The sequence below is a fragment of the Sturnus vulgaris genome, chromosome 30 (genome assembly GCF_052056855.1).
Source record: "Sturnus vulgaris isolate bStuVul1 chromosome 30, bStuVul1.hap1, whole genome shotgun sequence".
Classification (NCBI taxonomy): Eukaryota; Metazoa; Chordata; class Aves; order Passeriformes; family Sturnidae; genus Sturnus; species Sturnus vulgaris.
Window position 1 is genome coordinate 764,242 of NC_142272.1, and position 15,971 is coordinate 780,212.

The following is a 15,971-nucleotide window of genomic DNA, read 5'->3' on the forward strand; positions in this document are numbered from 1 at the left end:
TTCCATATTTTACACGTTATTATTTTAATATTTTACATTTTTATTATTTATTTTAATATTTATATTTATTTATAATTCCTATTTACCGAAGGGCCCTCAGGTCCATTTCAGGCAGACAAAACCTCCCCCAAAAAAAACGGATGATGGGTCCCAGGTTTTAATTTTTTATAATTTTGGTCCATTTGCAGATTGGGGGAGAATCTCCCAATTAGCGCTGCAGCTAATGAAGTCATTAACCCCAAATTTCCAAATTTCCCCCCCAAAATTCACTTTTATTTCCATTTCTCTGGGCTCTGTTTATAACAGAAATAAATTGCTTTTTGCCCCCTTAATTTTATCCTTATTTTGGAAAATACGAAAGCTGAAACGCCGAGGCATCCCCCGGCTGAAAGTTTAAAGAATTAATTTAATTTAAAGAAATGCAAATAAATAATTGAAGTCAATAATTTAAATAAATGGCTGGCCGTGGGATGGAGCAGGTGATGATGATGATGATGGTGATGATGCTGAGGGTGAGATTTGGGAATTCTGGGAGTGGAGAAATTGAGATTTGGGAATTCTGGGAGTGGGAATGGGGTCAGGGAGTGGGAAAAATGGGATTTGGGAATTTTGGGAGTGGGAAAAATGGGATTTGGGAATGGGGAAAATGGGATTTGGGAATTCTGGGAATGGGAAAAATGGGATTTGGGAATTCTGGGAGTGGAGAAAATGGGATTTGGGAATGTCGGGGCTGGGAATGGGGTCAGGGAATGGGAAAAATGGGATTTGGGAATTTGGGGAATGGGGAAAATTGGATTTGGGAATTTGGGGAATGGGAAAAATGGGATTTGGGAATTCTGGGAGTGGGAATGGGGTCAGGGAATGGGAAAAATGGGATTTGGGAATGTTGGGAGTGGGAAAAATGGGATTTGGGAATTCTGTGAGTGGAGCTGGGAATGAGAATGGGGTCAGGGAATGGATCCGGGAAAGGGAAAAGCGGGTTGGGTTTTTTGGGGGGTGGGGGTCTCATTTCTGGGGGTTTTTTGGGGTGGGGGGTCTCAGTTCTCAGCTGCTCCCCTGTGCCCAGGACCCCCAGAGCTGCCCCCCGGGACCCCCCGTGTCCCCCCCCGTGTCCCCCCCGTGTCCCCCCGTGTCCCCCCCGGGACCCCCCGTGTCCCCCCGTGTCCCCCCGTGTCCGTGTCAGGGTTCAGCCCCAGTCCCGCCCTCCCATCCCTGCCCGCTTTTCCCGGTGTTTTCGTGTTTTGTTTCTCCAAGCTCTGCCTCCCCCGCGGGAATCAACGCAGGGCCCCCTGTCCCCCTGTCCCCCTGTCCCTCTGTCCCTCTGTCCCCCTGTCCCCCTGTCCCCCTGTCCCTCTGTCCCCCCTGTCCCCCTGTCCCCCCTGTCCCCTCTGTCCCCCCTGTCCCTCTGTCCCCCTGTCCCCTGTCCCTGTCCCCTGTCCCCCTGTCCCCCTGTCCCCCCTGTCCCTCTGTCCCCCCTGTCCCTCTGTCCCCCCGTCCCCCTGTCCCTCTGTCCCCCCTGTCCCCCCTGTCCCCCTGTCCCCCTGTCCCTCTGTCCCCTCTCTGTCCCTCTGTCCCTCTGTCCCCTCTCTGTCCCCCTGTCCCCCTGTCCCCCTGTCCCTCTGTCCCCCTGTCCCTCTGTCCCCCTGTCCCCCTGTCCCTCTGTCCCCCTGTCCCTCCTCCTCCTCCCACTTTGATGTCCCCTTTAACTCCCCCATGTGTTTCCCATAAACCGCAGCTGTTCCAGGCGGAGCTGGGGGGGCTTTGTTGGGGGAGCCCCCCCTGGCCTTGCCCGGGGTTTCATTGGGGCCGGGGGTCCTCGGTGGGGCCAGCTCGGGGCTCTGGTGGCCACTGAAGCTCTCCTGGGGCTGGGAGGGGGGTCCTGGGGCACTGGGATGTGCCTGGGGGCTGCTCCTGCAGCACTGGGGGCTGAGCCTGGGCTCATAAAACCTGGGCTGGGACCACCACGGCCCCCAAAACCTGGGCTGGGACCACCACGGCCCCCAAAACTGGGGTGGGATCACCATGGCCCCCAAAAACCTGGGCTGGGACCACCACGGCCCCCAAAACCTGGGCTGGGACCACCATGGCCCCCAAAACTGGGGTGGGATCACCACGGCCCCCAAGAACTGGGCTGGGACCACCATGGCCCCAAATCCCCTGGGACCACCACGGCCCCCAAAACCTGGGCTGGGATCACCACGGTCCCAAATCCCCTGGGACCACCACAGGACCCCCAGGGCTCTGTCCAGGCTCTCCCTCCCATCTCTGCCTCTCCCCCGCTGCTGCTCGCCCGTTTTTTATTTCAGCGCCTCTTACAGGCAAGAGAGAATCCTGGTTTTTTGTTTTTTTGGTTTTTTTTTTTCCAGCATCCCATTATTTTGGGGTTTTTTTACCCCAATCCTTAATTTTTTGTATCTTAAAGGATGCAAGAGCCCCAGGGAGAGCAGGAAACACAATCTCAGGGTCGTGGTGTGAGGAGCAGCCTCAGAGCCCTTTGTGGCCACCGTTTCACCTCCCGTGGCCCCAAACACCTCCTCACCCCCCCCGGCTGCACTTGCACAGCCAGGAGCTTAACGAGGGGGTCCCTTCTGTCTTAATTAATTAATCCTCGTGTGCACCGAGGTCACGAGGGGTGCAGGGCGCTGTGACCGAGTGAGAAACCCTCCAGTGCCTCCTCTCTGGGGAGGGAGGGCCGGGGGTCCTCAGGGTGACGTCAGGGTGACGTCAGGGTGACGTCAGGGTGACGTCTGCACCTCACGGCCCCCAAAACTGCAGCCTCCTCCTGCCACTGCGTCCCCTCCGGGGATTTCTGTCCCTTCCCCTCCTGCAGCTCCAGCATCTCCATCCCAGTTCCAGTATCCCCATCCCAGTTCCAGCATCTCCATCCCAGTTCCAGTATCCCCATCCCAGTTCCAGCATCTCCATCCCAGTTCCATCCTCCCCATCCCTGTTCCATCCTCCCCATCCCAGTTCCATCCTCTCCATCCCAGTTCCATCCTCCCCATCCCAGTTCCAGCATCCCCATCCCAGTTCCAGCATCCCCATCCCAGTTCCAGTATCCCCATCCCAGTTCCAGCACCTCCATCCCAGTTCCAGTATCCCCATCCCAGTTCCATCCTCCCCATCCCAGTTCCATCCTCCCCATCCCAGTTCCAGTATCCCCATCCCAGTTCCATCCTCCCCATCCCAGTTCCATCCTCCCCATCCCAGTTCCAGCATCCCCATCCCAGTTCCATCCTCCCCATCCCAGTTCCAGTATCCCCATCCCAGTTCCATCCTCCCCATCCCAGTTCCAGCACCCCCATCCCAGTTCCATTATTTCCATCCCAGTATCCCCACCCCAGTCCCACCCCGGGCACCACCAGCACAAATCTGAGCTCCCACAGAAAACTCCAGCTGGGCTACCAGGGGCGGCTCTGGGCTACCAGGGGCGGCTCTGGGCTACCAAAGGCGGCTCTGGGCTACCAGGGGTGGCTCTGGGCTACCAGGGGTGACTCTGGGCTACCAGCGGTGGCTCTGGGCTATCAAAGGCGGCTCTGGGCTACCAGGGGCGGCTCTGGGCTACCAGCGGTGGCTCTGGGCTACCAGGGGTGACTCTGGGCTACCAAAGGCGGTTCTGGGCTAGCGAGGCCCCCGCCCCGCCGGGGATCGGGGGCAGGGGCGGCTCCGGGGGTTTTCAATGGCGGATTTCGGGTTTTATTTTTGTCTTTATTTTGACAGGGGAGCGTCGGGCGGTGTCGCCTCCCCGGTGCCCCCAAAGCGCCCCGGACCCTTTTCGGAACCGCCCCGAACCGAGCGGGGCCACAGGGAGCGGTGATTTATGAACATGGAGAAAAGAAAAAAAAAACTAAAAAACCAAAAAAAACCAAAAAAAAACAGCGCTGCGGACCCTCCGCACCCCAGGGGAGACCCCGGCACCCACCCCCAGCCCCACGGGGAAGCACCCGGGGGTCCCTCCCAACACCCCGAGGTGCTTTGTGGGGGGTGGGGGCAGCTCCTGGATTGGATTTTGGGGTGGGGGCAGCTCCCGGATTGGATTTTGGGGTGGGGGCAGCTCCCGGATTGGATTTTGGGGTGGCTCGTGTCCCCCAGCCCCGCGGGTCTGGCACCTCCTGGTGCTCCCTCCGCAATCCCCTCGCCCTGAGACCCCCGGGGCGCCTCCCCGTAATTATTTAATTGCTCGTGAAGCGGTTAATTGGACAGGGAGCGCCTTCTGTGGGGTCACTGAGCCCCGGCCGCAGTCCCCGAGCTCAGAGCATTCCCATCCTTCATCTTCATCCTCATCTTCATCCTCATCTTCATCCTCATCCCCCATCCCCCACCCCCCATCCCCCATCCCTTATCCTTCATCCCCTATCCCCATCCTTCATCCTCATCTTCATCTTCATCCTCATCCCCCATCCTTCATCCTCATCCTCATCTTCATCATCATCTTCATCTTCATCCTCATCCCCCATCCCCATCCTTCATCCTCATCCTTCATCTTCATCCTCGTCTTCATCCTCATCCCCCATCCCCCATCCTTCATCTTCATCCTCATCCCCCATCCCCCATCCCCATCCTTCATCTTCATCCTCATCTTCATCCCCCATCCCCATCCTTCATCTTCATCCCCATCCCCCATCCCCCATCCTTCATCCCCATCCTTCATCCTCATCCCCCATCCCCCATCCTTCATCTTCATCTTCATCCTCATCCTCATCTTCATCCTCATCCCCCATCCCCCATCCCCCATCCTTCATCTTCATCCTCATCCCCCATCCTCATCCTCATCCTTCATCCCCATCCCCCATCCCCCATCCTTCATCCCCATCCTCCATCCTCATCCTCATCCTTCATCCCCATCCCCATCCCCATCCCCATCCTCATCCTCATCCTCATCCTTCATCCCCATCCCCATCCCCATCCCCATCCTCCATCCTCATCCTCATCCTTCATCCCCATCCCCATCCCCATCCCCATCCTCATCCTCATCCTTCATCCCCATCCCCATCCCCCATCCTCCAATCCCCCCCATCTCCCATCCCGTGCCCATCCCCCACTCCCTGTGGGTCGCCCATCCCCCACCGCCCATCCCCCATCCCGTGCCCCTCCCCCCCCCGCAGTTCCCGGGCCCTGCCCGCCCCTCCCCCCGCCCAGCCGGGCCCGGGTCCCGACAGCACCGAACCCCCGGGCCGGGAGAGAGAAAGAAATAAACAGAGAAAGAAATAAATAAATAGAGAAAGAAATAAATAAATAGGGAAAGAAAGAAATAAATAGGGAAATAAATAAATAGAGAAATAAATAAATAGAGAAAGAAAGAAATAGAGAAAGAAATAAATAGGGAAAGAAAGAAATAGAGAAATAAATAAATAAATAGAGAAAGAAAGAAATAAATAGAGAAAGAAATAAATAAATAGAGAAATAAATAAATAAATAGAGAAATAAATAAATAGAGAAAGAAATAAATAGGGAAAGAAAGAAATAGAGAAATAAATAAATAAATAGAGAAATAAATAAATAGAGAAATAAATAAATAGAGAAATAAATAAATAAATAATGAAAGGAAGGAAGGAAGAAGTAAATAAAGCGATAAAGAAAGAAATAAAGAATTAAAGAATTAAAGAAATAAATAGATAAATAAATAAAGAAAGGAAGAAAGAAAGAAAGGAAGGAAGAATGAATGAAAGAGAAGTAAATAAAGTGATAAAGAAAGAAATAAAGAATTAAAGAAATAAAGAAATAAAGAAATAAATAAGGAAAGAAAGAAAGAAGAAAGAAAGAAAGAGAGAAAGAAAGAAAGAGAGAAAGAAATGAAGAAAGTAAATTAAGAAATGAAGAAAGTAAATAAAGAGATAAAGAAAGAAAGAATTAAAGAAATAAACAGATAAATAAACAAATGAAAGAAAGAAATGAATAAATAAAGAAATAAAGAAAGAAATAATTAAATAAAGAAAGAAAAAAGAAAGAAATTAAGAAAGAAATTTTAAAAATAATTCAATAAATAACGAAAAAAAGAAAGAAAGAAATGACTAAATAAAGAAATAAAGAAACAAATAAAGAATTTAAAAAAGAGAAATAAATAAAAAAGAATTAAATCAAGAAAGAAGAATTCAATAAGCCCAGAGGAAGCGCGGGCAGCGCGGCGGTGCGGAGGAATGCCGGCCCGGAATGCTCTCGGGTTACGGACACAGGAGCTCTTTGTGCTCGCTGGGGCGGCCACGGACGGGCTCCTAAACCCCGAGGCTGCACCCGAGGGGCGAGGGAGCCTTAAAGGCAAAATTTGGGGACATTTCTGCACCTAAAACCTCGCTCTGCGGGGCCGGGAGCGTCACCCGCCGGCGGGATTTGGGATTTTTCGCTCCATTTTTACCCCACCAGGGGGAATTTGGGATTTTTTCACTCCCATTTTTACCCCACCAGTGAGAATTTGTGATTTTTCACTCCCATTTTTACCCCACCAGGAGGAATTTGGGATTTTTCACTCCATTTTTAACCCACCAAGGGGAATTTGGGATTTTTCACTCCCATTTTTACCCCACCAGGGGAATTTGGGATTTTTCACTCCCATTTTTACCCCACCAGGGGGAATTTGGGATTTTTCACTCCCATTTTTGCCCCACCAGGGGAATTTGGGATTTTTCACTCCCATTTTTACACCACCAGGGGAATTTGGGATTTTTCGCTCCATTTTTACCCCACCAGGGGAATTTGGGATTTTTCACTCCCATTTTTACCCACCAGGGGGAATTTGGGATTTTTCACTCCCATTTTTACCCCACCAAGGAGAATTTGGGATTTTTTCACTCCATTTTTACCCCACCAAGGGGAATTTGGATTTTTCACTCCATTTTTACCCACCAGGAGGAATTTGGGATTTTTTCACTCCATTTTTACCCACCAGGAGGAATTTGGGATTTTTCACTCCCATTTTTACCCCACCAAGAGGAATTTGGACTTTTCACTCCCATTTTTACCCCACCAGGAGGAATTTGTATTTTTCACTCCCATTTTTAACCCACCAAGGGAATTTGGATTTTTCGCTCCCATTTTACCCACCAAGGGGAATTTGGGATTTTTCACTCCATTTTTACCCCACCAGGGGGAATTTGGGATTTTTCACTCCCATTTTTACCCCACCAGGGGGAATTTGGGATTTTTCGCTCCATTTTTACCCCACCAGGGGGAATTTGGGATTTTTCACTCCCATTTTTTACCCCACCAGGAGGAATTTGGGATTTTTCACCCCCATTTTTGAAGGAGGAACCCCACCCAAAAGGAGAATTTTGGAGATTTTTCACCCCATTTTTACCCCACCAGGTCCCATAAGGAGGATTTTGGAGATTTGTACTGGTGGCACTGGTGGCTCTGTACTGGTGGCTCTGTACTGGTGGCACTGGTGGCTCTGTACTGGTGGCACTGGTGGCTCTTCTCTTTCCCACAGAAAAAGGGAAACTGAGGCAGGCTCAGAGCTGAGTTTAACTGCAGGGACAGAGGGGCTGCCCAGCCCCAGTTCCCGTTCCCATTACTCCCAGTTCCCGTTCCATCATTCCCAGTCCCCATTCCCATTATTCCCAGTCCCCGTTCCCATTATTCCCAGTTCCCGTTCCCATCATTCCCAGTCCCCATTCCATTATTCCCCATTCCCATTATTCCCAGTCCCCATTCCCATTATTCCCAGTTCCCATTCCCATTATTCCCAGTTCCCATCCCCATTATTCCCAGTCCCCATTCCATTATTCCCGTTCCCATTACTCCCAGTCCCCATTCCCATTATTCCCAGTTCCCATTCCCATTATTCCCAGTTCCCATTCCCATTATTCCCAGTCCCATTCCCGTTATTCCCAGTCCCCGTTTCCATTATTCCCAGTCCCCATTCCCGTTATTCCCAGTCCCCATTCCCATTATTCCCAGTCTCCATTCCCATTATCCCAGTCCCCATTCCCGTTATTCCCAGTCCCATTCCATTATTCCAGTCTCATTCCCATTATTCCCCGTTCCCATTCCCATTATTCCTATTCCCGTTTCCATTATTCCCATTCCCGTTCCCATTATTCCCAGTCTCCATTCCCGTTATTCCCAGTCCCCATTCCCGTTATTCCCAGTCCCTTTAAGCCGCCGTGGGGGTTTAAGCACATCCAGATGTGGAGCCGGGCCGCTCCGCGTCCCCTGAGGGGGCCCCGGGTGACCCAAACTGAAACCAGAGCCCGGCGAGGGCTCGGACGGCCCGCGGGGACAAATCCCGGGCTCGGGCCTTTGCTAAAACCGGCACTGAGCCCCCAATTCCTGCCCCAGCGGCTCCTTGTGAACATTCCCCCGGGGAAAAATGAATTCCTGCGGTTCTGCTGCCCTAAATCCCGGCCAGGATCGTCCCTCTCTGGAGTTTGGGTGGTTTTGGTCTGATCGGAAATCCCCAAAATCCTGGAGAAAGCAGGAATTGCGAAATTCTGGGAGGAAAAGGGAAATCCCAAATTCTGGGGGAAATAGAAATCCTCAAATTCTGGGAGGAAACAGAAACCCAAAATCCTGGGAGGAAACAGAAATCCTCAAATGCTGGGGGGAAACAGAAATTCATCCCTGAATCCTGGGAAAAAAAAATAGAAATCCAAAATCTGGGAGAAAAAAAAAATCCCTGATTCCTGGAGAAAACAGAAATCCCAAAATCCTTGGAAAAAACAGAAATCCCAATCTGGGGAAAAACAAATCCCTGAATTTTGGGAGAAGCAGAATTCCCAAAATCCTGCGAGAAAACAGAAATCCCCAAATCCTGTGGGAAAGCAGCAGGGATCCAGCAGCCCCCCCCCCCCCAGCAAACAAATCTGGATAATTTAATGTAACAGAATAAATCAGAGAACGCAAGGAGCTCGTGGGGCATCGATCACGGGGCTGCCACATCAGGGACAGGGCTGGCAGCGACTATTATGTATTTATACATTTATATATTCATATAATTTATACAATTATACATTTATATATTTATAAATTAAGCGGGTTTTAATTCCCCGAATTCTCTCCGGGCTCGGCTTTTCGGGAGCCCCAAAAGCTTCACCCGGCGCCTCCCGCGGCCTCCGGCTCCGCCTGGTGGCAGCCGAGGGTACTGCAGCAGGGGGACACGGGGACAGGGGGACACAGAGGGGAAAAAGGGACATGGGGACACGGGGACACAGAGGGAAAAGGGGACACAAGGACAGACCCTGAACTCCTCCTCCATATCCCGGGGGTCTCCCTCTCCCCGCCCCACCCCCCAAAATCCCGGGGATTCCGCCCCGGCCACGCCCCCCACACTGACCCCGCCCCCCACGCTGACTCCGCCCATAATTACCCACACCACGCCCCGCGCAGGCGCAGGAAAAGCGCGCGTGACCGAGCGCGGACTACAGGTCCCGTGAAGCCCGCGCGGGGCGGTGCCGGGCGCTGATTGGACGCCCGGGGCGGCGCCGCGCGCTGATTGGCTGCGGCCCAGGTTTGAACGGGCGCGAGGCGGGCCCCGCCCTCTGGCGGACGGCGGTGGAGCAGCAGCGCAGCGTGAGGGGGGGGCGCGGCCGGGGGGAATTTGGGGGTCCTGAGGGGGGATTTGGGGGGTTGAGTCTCTCAGGGCGCGGGAGAGGCGGGAGGGGTCAGTGGGGCGGGAGAGGCAGGAGGACTGTGGGGCACGGGTGAGGGGGAGGGGTGAAGGCCGCGGGAGGCTGAGGGGGTGGGGGGCGCTGGGCCTCTCTGAGGGGCAAGGAGGGAGATGGGCTGGGGGTCAGGAATTGGGGTCTGGGGGGCTGTGGGCCCTGGGTGGGGGTGATGTGACCCCTTAAGGGGGCTGAGGAGTGGGGCTGGAGACCCCAGTGGGGCTGGGGGTGTCAGGAACTGGGCTGGGAGCGCTCTGGCAAAGAAGCGGGGCTGGGGGGATCTGAGGGATTTGGGAATCTGCGGGGTTTGGAGGGCTCCGAGTTTGGAGATCTGGGGAGTTCTGGGGTCCCACACCTCCCTTGCCTCTCCCCAGCCCGCATCAATTCGGAGACCCTCACGAGAAGCCCCGGGATGGCCGGGAAGGACGAGAAAGATGAGAAGGACGGAACCACGGACGGCTGGGCGGCATCGAGGAGCGCCTGGAGAGAGATCCGGGTGAGCCCGAGGGGCTGGGCTCTGATCGGCCTTTGGGGGGGTCCTGGGCTCTGATCCCGGCTTTGGGGGGGGTCCTGGGCTCTGATCCGGCTTTGGGGGGGGGTCCTGGGCTCTGATCCTGGCTTTGGGGGGTCCTGGGCTCTGATCCTGGTTTTGGGGGGGTTCTGGGCTCTGATTCCTGCTTTTTCTAGGATCTCACTGTGGGACCTTCTGGGGGGGTATCTGAGCTGGTTCTGACTCTTTTACAGGAAATGCCTCTCAAGGATCCAGCTCTCATCCCAAATCCCTCTTTCCAGGAAATGCCCCACAAGATGCTCAGTTCTAATCCCAAATCCCTCTTTTCCCAGTAAACGCCCCAAGAGGTCCCAGCTCTGACCCCAAATCCCTCTTTTCCAGGAAATGCCTCTCAAGGATCCCAGCTCTCATCCCAAATCCCTCTTTTCCCAGGAAAGCCTCTCAAGGATCCCAGCTCTCATCCAAATCCCTCTTTTCCCCAGGAAATGCCTCTCAAGGATCCCAGCTCTGTCCCCAATCCCTCTTTTCCCAGGAAATGCCTCTCAAGGATCCAGCTCTCATCCCAAATCCCTCTTTTCCCCAGGAAAGCCTCCGGAGCCGCTCCGCCCCCCATTCCCGCCGTGTCCAGCTGTGCGACCGCGCCCTTCGCACCTGCGTGGAACAACTGGCCCAACCGGCGGGCTGGTAGCCCACGGCAGCCAGCTGCTAGCCCTAGCCCAGGAGGCCACCCAGACCTACCTGAGCCTGGTCCCGAGCCGCCTCACCTGTACCTGGAGAAGATCCTGTTCCACGTGCTCCGCAACGCCGCGGGCTGGGTGGGGGCCGCACACCTGGAGCGCGGCCGAGCTGCTGCGGGAGCGGCTGAGGCGCTGCGGCCACCGGCACGGCGATTGGGCTACCATCACCGCCAGCAGCTTCGGCGTGCTCTGGAAAGCCGCAGCCACGCTGGCCGGGCCCGAGAGGCCTCGGGAGGAAGGCAGGGCCGTGCTGAGCGCCAGGATCCGCGGCCTGCGCTTCCTGCTGCTGCTGGAATGCCGGGAATCCCGCGACTCCTTCCAGCCTCCCTTCTTCACCTCCCACACCGCCCACAACGCTGCGGCCGCCGCTGCCCTCTACGAGGCCGAGAGGGCTCCGTGCTCTCTTTTCCTGGCCAGGCAGCTCAGGGAGTTGCTGCTGGACACGCTGAGGGACGAGGCTCCGCGCCTCCGGATCTGCAGCACTCCCTGTGCCACGTGGAGCTCACCCTGCAGCGCTGCCGCCACCTCTGCAAAGCCCCGGCGCACCGCGACGCCCTGGACGCCCTGCAAGATTCCAAAGAGTTTTTGGGAGCTGGGAATTCTCTGGGACAGCCTCTGGAGCTGCTGGAAGCCGGGATCCAGCTGAGCGGCTCTGGCCAAAGGCGGGGGCGGTGCCCAGGCCGTGGGGCCGGCCCTGTGCCGGGCAGGAGCTGCTCTCGAGGGCGGAATGTTCCGGAAGGATTCTGCGGGTGCTGCTGGAATGTGCCCAGTTCGTGCTGGCCCAGCTCGGGGAGGTGCTCAGGAAGAACCGGGAGCTGCCCCTCGGCCTCCAGGAGCTCCCTGGCATTTGTGGCTTCTCCAGGGCCACGGCGGGGCGCTGCAGCGGCTGCTGGCCCAGGTGAGGAGGAGGAGGAGGAGGAAGAGCAGGGATGTGGGAGCAGCTCCGGATCAGCATTCCCTGGAATCCCTCAGGGTCGCTCCGTGCTGGTCCCAGCCCTGGCAGCAGCTCCTGGAGTTTGAGGAGTCCCAAATCCCACTTTTCTCCATCCCAGCAGGAGCTCCTGAACCCCGAATTCCATTTTTCTCCATCCCAGCAGGAGCTCCTGAACCCCAAATTCCATTTTTCTCCATCCCAGCAGGAGCTCCTGAACCCCAAATCTTTTCCCCTTCCAGATCCATCCTCGGCAGCTCCTAAATTCCCAAATCCCAGTTTTCCCAGGTCCATCAGCAGCAGCTCCTGGGGTTTGTGGAGTCCCAAATCCCACTTTTCCTTTTCCCAGATCCACCTCCATCCAGCAGGAGCTCCTGGACCCCCAAATCCCATTTCCCCCATTCCCAAATCCCATTTTTCCCACTCCCAGGTCCCTCTGACTCCATCAGGGAGCAGGTGATGGTGAAGCAGCTGCTGTTCCACAGCCTCCAGCTCTTCTCCAACGCCATCCATGAGATATTCCAGCGTTCCCAGGTATCCAGGGAATGGATCCGGATCCCTGGGGGGGCTGGGAGCCTCTCCCGTGGGACTGGGGCTGGAATTTTGTGGTGGAGCCACTCTGGGAGCTTTTCCCCATTGGATTTGGGGCTGGAATTTGGGGATTGAGTCACCCTGAAAAGATCCTTCCTTTGGATGTAGGGTCGGAATTTGGGGATGGAGCCTCCTGGAGGGGTTCTGGAAGCTTCTCGCTGTTGGATGTGGGGTTGGAATTTGGGGTTGAGGTGCCCTGAGGGGGTTCTGGAAGCTTCTCCTGTGGGATGTGGGGTTGGAATTTGGGGGCTGGGAGGGGTGGGTCCTGGAGTGTCCCTGAGGCTCTGGTGTCCCACAGCCCTCGGGGTGGCCGGAGCTGGCACAGGTGACCACGAGCTGTGTCCAGAGTGTCACCTGGATGCTGGAGGGGCTGGAGGGCTGCCCGAGGCAGAGAGGGCAAATTCCTCGATGTCACTGGTCAGTGCCACCCCTGTCACCAACCCAGTGACCCCAGTGCCACCCCTGTCCCATCCCCTGTGACCCCAGTGCCACCACTGTCCCCATCCCCTGTGACCCCAGTGCCACCCCTGTCCCCAACCCCAGTGACCCCAGTGCCACCCCTGTCCCCAACCCAGTGACCCCAGTGCCACCCCTGTCCCTAACCCCAGTGACCCCAGTGCCACCACTGTCCCCATCCCCTGTAACCCCAGTGCCACCCCTGTCCCTAACCCCAGAGACCCAGTGCCACTCCTGTCCCCATCCCCAGTGACCCCAGTGCCACCCCTGTCCCAGCCCCAGTGACCCAGTGCCACCACTGTCCCCAACCCCAGTGTCCCAGTGCCACCACTGTCCCCAGACCCAGTGTCCCAGTGGTCAGTGCCCCCCCTGGGCTGTGTTGTCCCCATCCTGGCTGTCCATGGGGGGGTCACTCGGTGTCCATGGGGGGTCACTCTGTGTCCATGGGGGGTCACTCAGTGTCCATGGGGTCGGGATGAGCTCTGGACGGGGGGGGGGGGGGGGGGGGGGGGTCACTGCAGTGTCCCCTCCCTGTCCCGTTGGTCACTCTGTCCCCTCCGGCCACAGCCACGGTCACCTCCCGCCTGGGCCAGGCTTCCAGAGCCGAGACGTTCCAGAAGCGGCCGGAGCCGTGTGCCAGCCCCTGTGCCGGGCAGTGCTGGCCGGACACGGCTACGGCCAGCCTGGAGTGACCCCGAGCGGGTACTGGGGACACTGGGATGGGGTACTGGGGACACTGGGATGGGGTGCTGGGGACACTGGGGACACTGGGATGGGGTGCTGGGGACGCTGGGGACACTGGGATGGGGTGCTGGGGACACTGGGATGGGGTGCTGGGATGCTGGGGACACTGGGATGGGACGCTGGGGACACTGGGATGGACGCTGGGGACACTGGGATGGGGTGCTGGGGACACTGGGGTTACTGGGCACGTTTGGGACCTGGGATGGAGTACTGGGCATATTGGGGGACATTGGGAGTAGTGGGGAGACTGGGATGGGGTACCAGAGGTATGGGAATGGAGTACTGGGGATACTGGGATCCCTGAGCATGCTGGGCACACTGGGATCCCTGGGCCATACTGGCCACACTGGCCATACTGGGCCCACTGGGCTGAGCTGTTGTCTCCCCTCAGCTCCACAGGTGTTTCCGGCTGCAGGTGGAGAGCTGGCGCTGCCAGGGCCGGCCCCGAGCGCGCCATGGACGCCGTGGCACAGTGGCTGCTGGCCCTGGGGCCACGGGGCTGGGGAGGCCAGGTATGGGGCCACGGGGCTGGGGAGGCCAGGTATGGGGCCACGGGGCTGGGGATGCCAGGTGTGGGGCCACGGGGCTGGGGGATGCCAGGTGTGGGGCCACGGGGCTGGGGAGGCCAGGTGTGGGGCCACGGGGCTGGGGAGGCCAGGTGTGGGGCCACGGGGCTGGGGAGGCCAGGTGTGGGGACACGGGGCTGGGGAGGCCAGGTGTGGGGACACGGGGCTGGGGAGGCCAGGTGTGGGGACACGGGGCTGGGGAGGCCAGTATGGGGGACACGGGCTGGGGACACATGACTGGGAACTGGGGCCACATTCCCAGGTCTTGGGGACACATTCCCAGGTCCCAGGGCACATTCCCAACGTTCCCAGGTGCCAGGGCCGCATTCCCAGCCCAGCCCGGGCCGTCCCAGCTCCCTGGTGGCCGAGCCCGTGGCGCTCTGGGCCAGGATCAAGATGGAGGCGGCCAAACAGGGAGCAGAGGAGCTGCGGCTGCGGTGAGGGCAGGGGGGAATGGGGAATTGGGAACTGGGATGGACACCTGGGAGACTGGGATGGGGGGATTGGGGGAACTGAGGATGGGGAGATTAGAATGGAGAATTTGGAGGGAGGATTGGGTGGGGGACTGGGATGGGGTGGGAGGATTGGGGTGGAGGGATTGGGATTGGAATGGAATGGGAGAATGGGGTGGGGGATTGGGATTGGAATGGAATGGAGGGATTGGGATGGGATGGGATTGGGGGAATCAGGAGCCCCCCTGGGACAGGGGAAGGTACAATAGTGTGGGAGCTCCCTCCCATCCCATAAGGCCATGCAGATCCTGTTTCTCTGATCCAATCCCTCTCCCCAGGACTCTGCGGATGCCCTGGAGTCCCATTCCCATTCCAGTCCCTGCCCAGGGACCGCCCTGGTGTCCCTGCTGCTGGCAGAGCTGCAGGCGTACAAATCCCTGCGGGGCCCCACGGCCTCGGAGCGCTACAGCGTCCTGTGTGACCTGCTGGCCTTGGGGGGGGACCCCCGGGAATCGGGGACCCCCCGGGATTGCCAGAGCCCCACTGCAGCCTGGCCAGGGCGGTGGCACTGCTGGAGCTGGCACAGCTGCTCTGCAGCCACAGCTTCACCTCCCCCACTGACTGGTGAGTGCTGCCATCCCAAATCCTCCATCCCTGCCCCAGTCCTGATCCCTCTATCCTGCCCCAATCCCAGTCCTGATCCCTCTATCCTGCCCCAATCCCAGTCCTGATCCCTCTATCCTGCCCCAATCCCAGTCCTGATCCCTCTATCCTGCCCCAATCCCAGTCCTGATCCCTTTTCCCTGCCCCAATCCCAGTCTGGTCCTGCTTCCCATTCCATCCCAATCCTGAACCAAATCTTCCATCCCAGTCCTGATCCCACTCCTCCATCCCAATTTCTCATCCCAGTCCCTTTTCTCTGCTCTAAGGATTCCAGTCCCAAATCCCATTCCCTCATCCCAATCCCCTTATCCCAAATTTCCCATCCCAATCCCCTTATCCCAAATTTCCCATCCCAATCCCTTATCCCGAATTCCCATCCCATTCTCTCCATTTCCCCCATTCCATCCCATCCACTTTATCCCAAATCCCCCATCCCAATTCCCGGATTTTGGGGCCAATTCCCGGGATTTTGGGTTCAATTCCCGGGATTTTGGGAATCCCTGTCCCCACAGCTCTGCCCTGGATGCCATCCAGGAGGCCTGAGGCTGCTGGATTGGCTCTCCCAGAATTCCCAGCCCTGGAATTCCCAAATCCGGGATCAGCTCCTGGACGAGCGTGCCCAGGCCCTGCTCTGGCTGCACATCTGCACCCTGGAGGCCCTGGTGGAAAAGGTGGGTGGGGTTTTCCTGGGATTTGGGGAAAATCCTGAAATTCCTGCGTGTCA

General features: G+C 57.0%; 1 protein-coding gene across 1 annotated transcript in view; it reads left to right on the top strand.

Moving 5' to 3' along the window:
- Positions 1-10,008: 10,008 nt before the first annotated feature.
- ESPL1 (extra spindle pole bodies like 1, separase) overlaps positions 10,009-15,971 on the top strand; it is a 22,278-nt gene continuing 16,315 nt past the window's right edge. Inside the window, 14 exon segments of the mRNA XM_088180617.1 lie at positions 10,009-10,092; positions 10,696-10,858; positions 10,861-10,934; positions 10,936-11,302; positions 11,305-11,742; positions 12,206-12,309; positions 12,665-12,783; positions 13,390-13,510; positions 13,958-14,005; positions 14,007-14,078; positions 14,986-15,072; positions 15,123-15,208; positions 15,760-15,782; positions 15,785-15,922. Of these exon segments, the coding sequence (XP_088036743.1) occupies positions 10,009-10,092; positions 10,696-10,858; positions 10,861-10,934; positions 10,936-11,302; positions 11,305-11,742; positions 12,206-12,309; positions 12,665-12,783; positions 13,390-13,510; positions 13,958-14,005; positions 14,007-14,078; positions 14,986-15,072; positions 15,123-15,208; positions 15,760-15,782; positions 15,785-15,922 (1,924 nt within the window).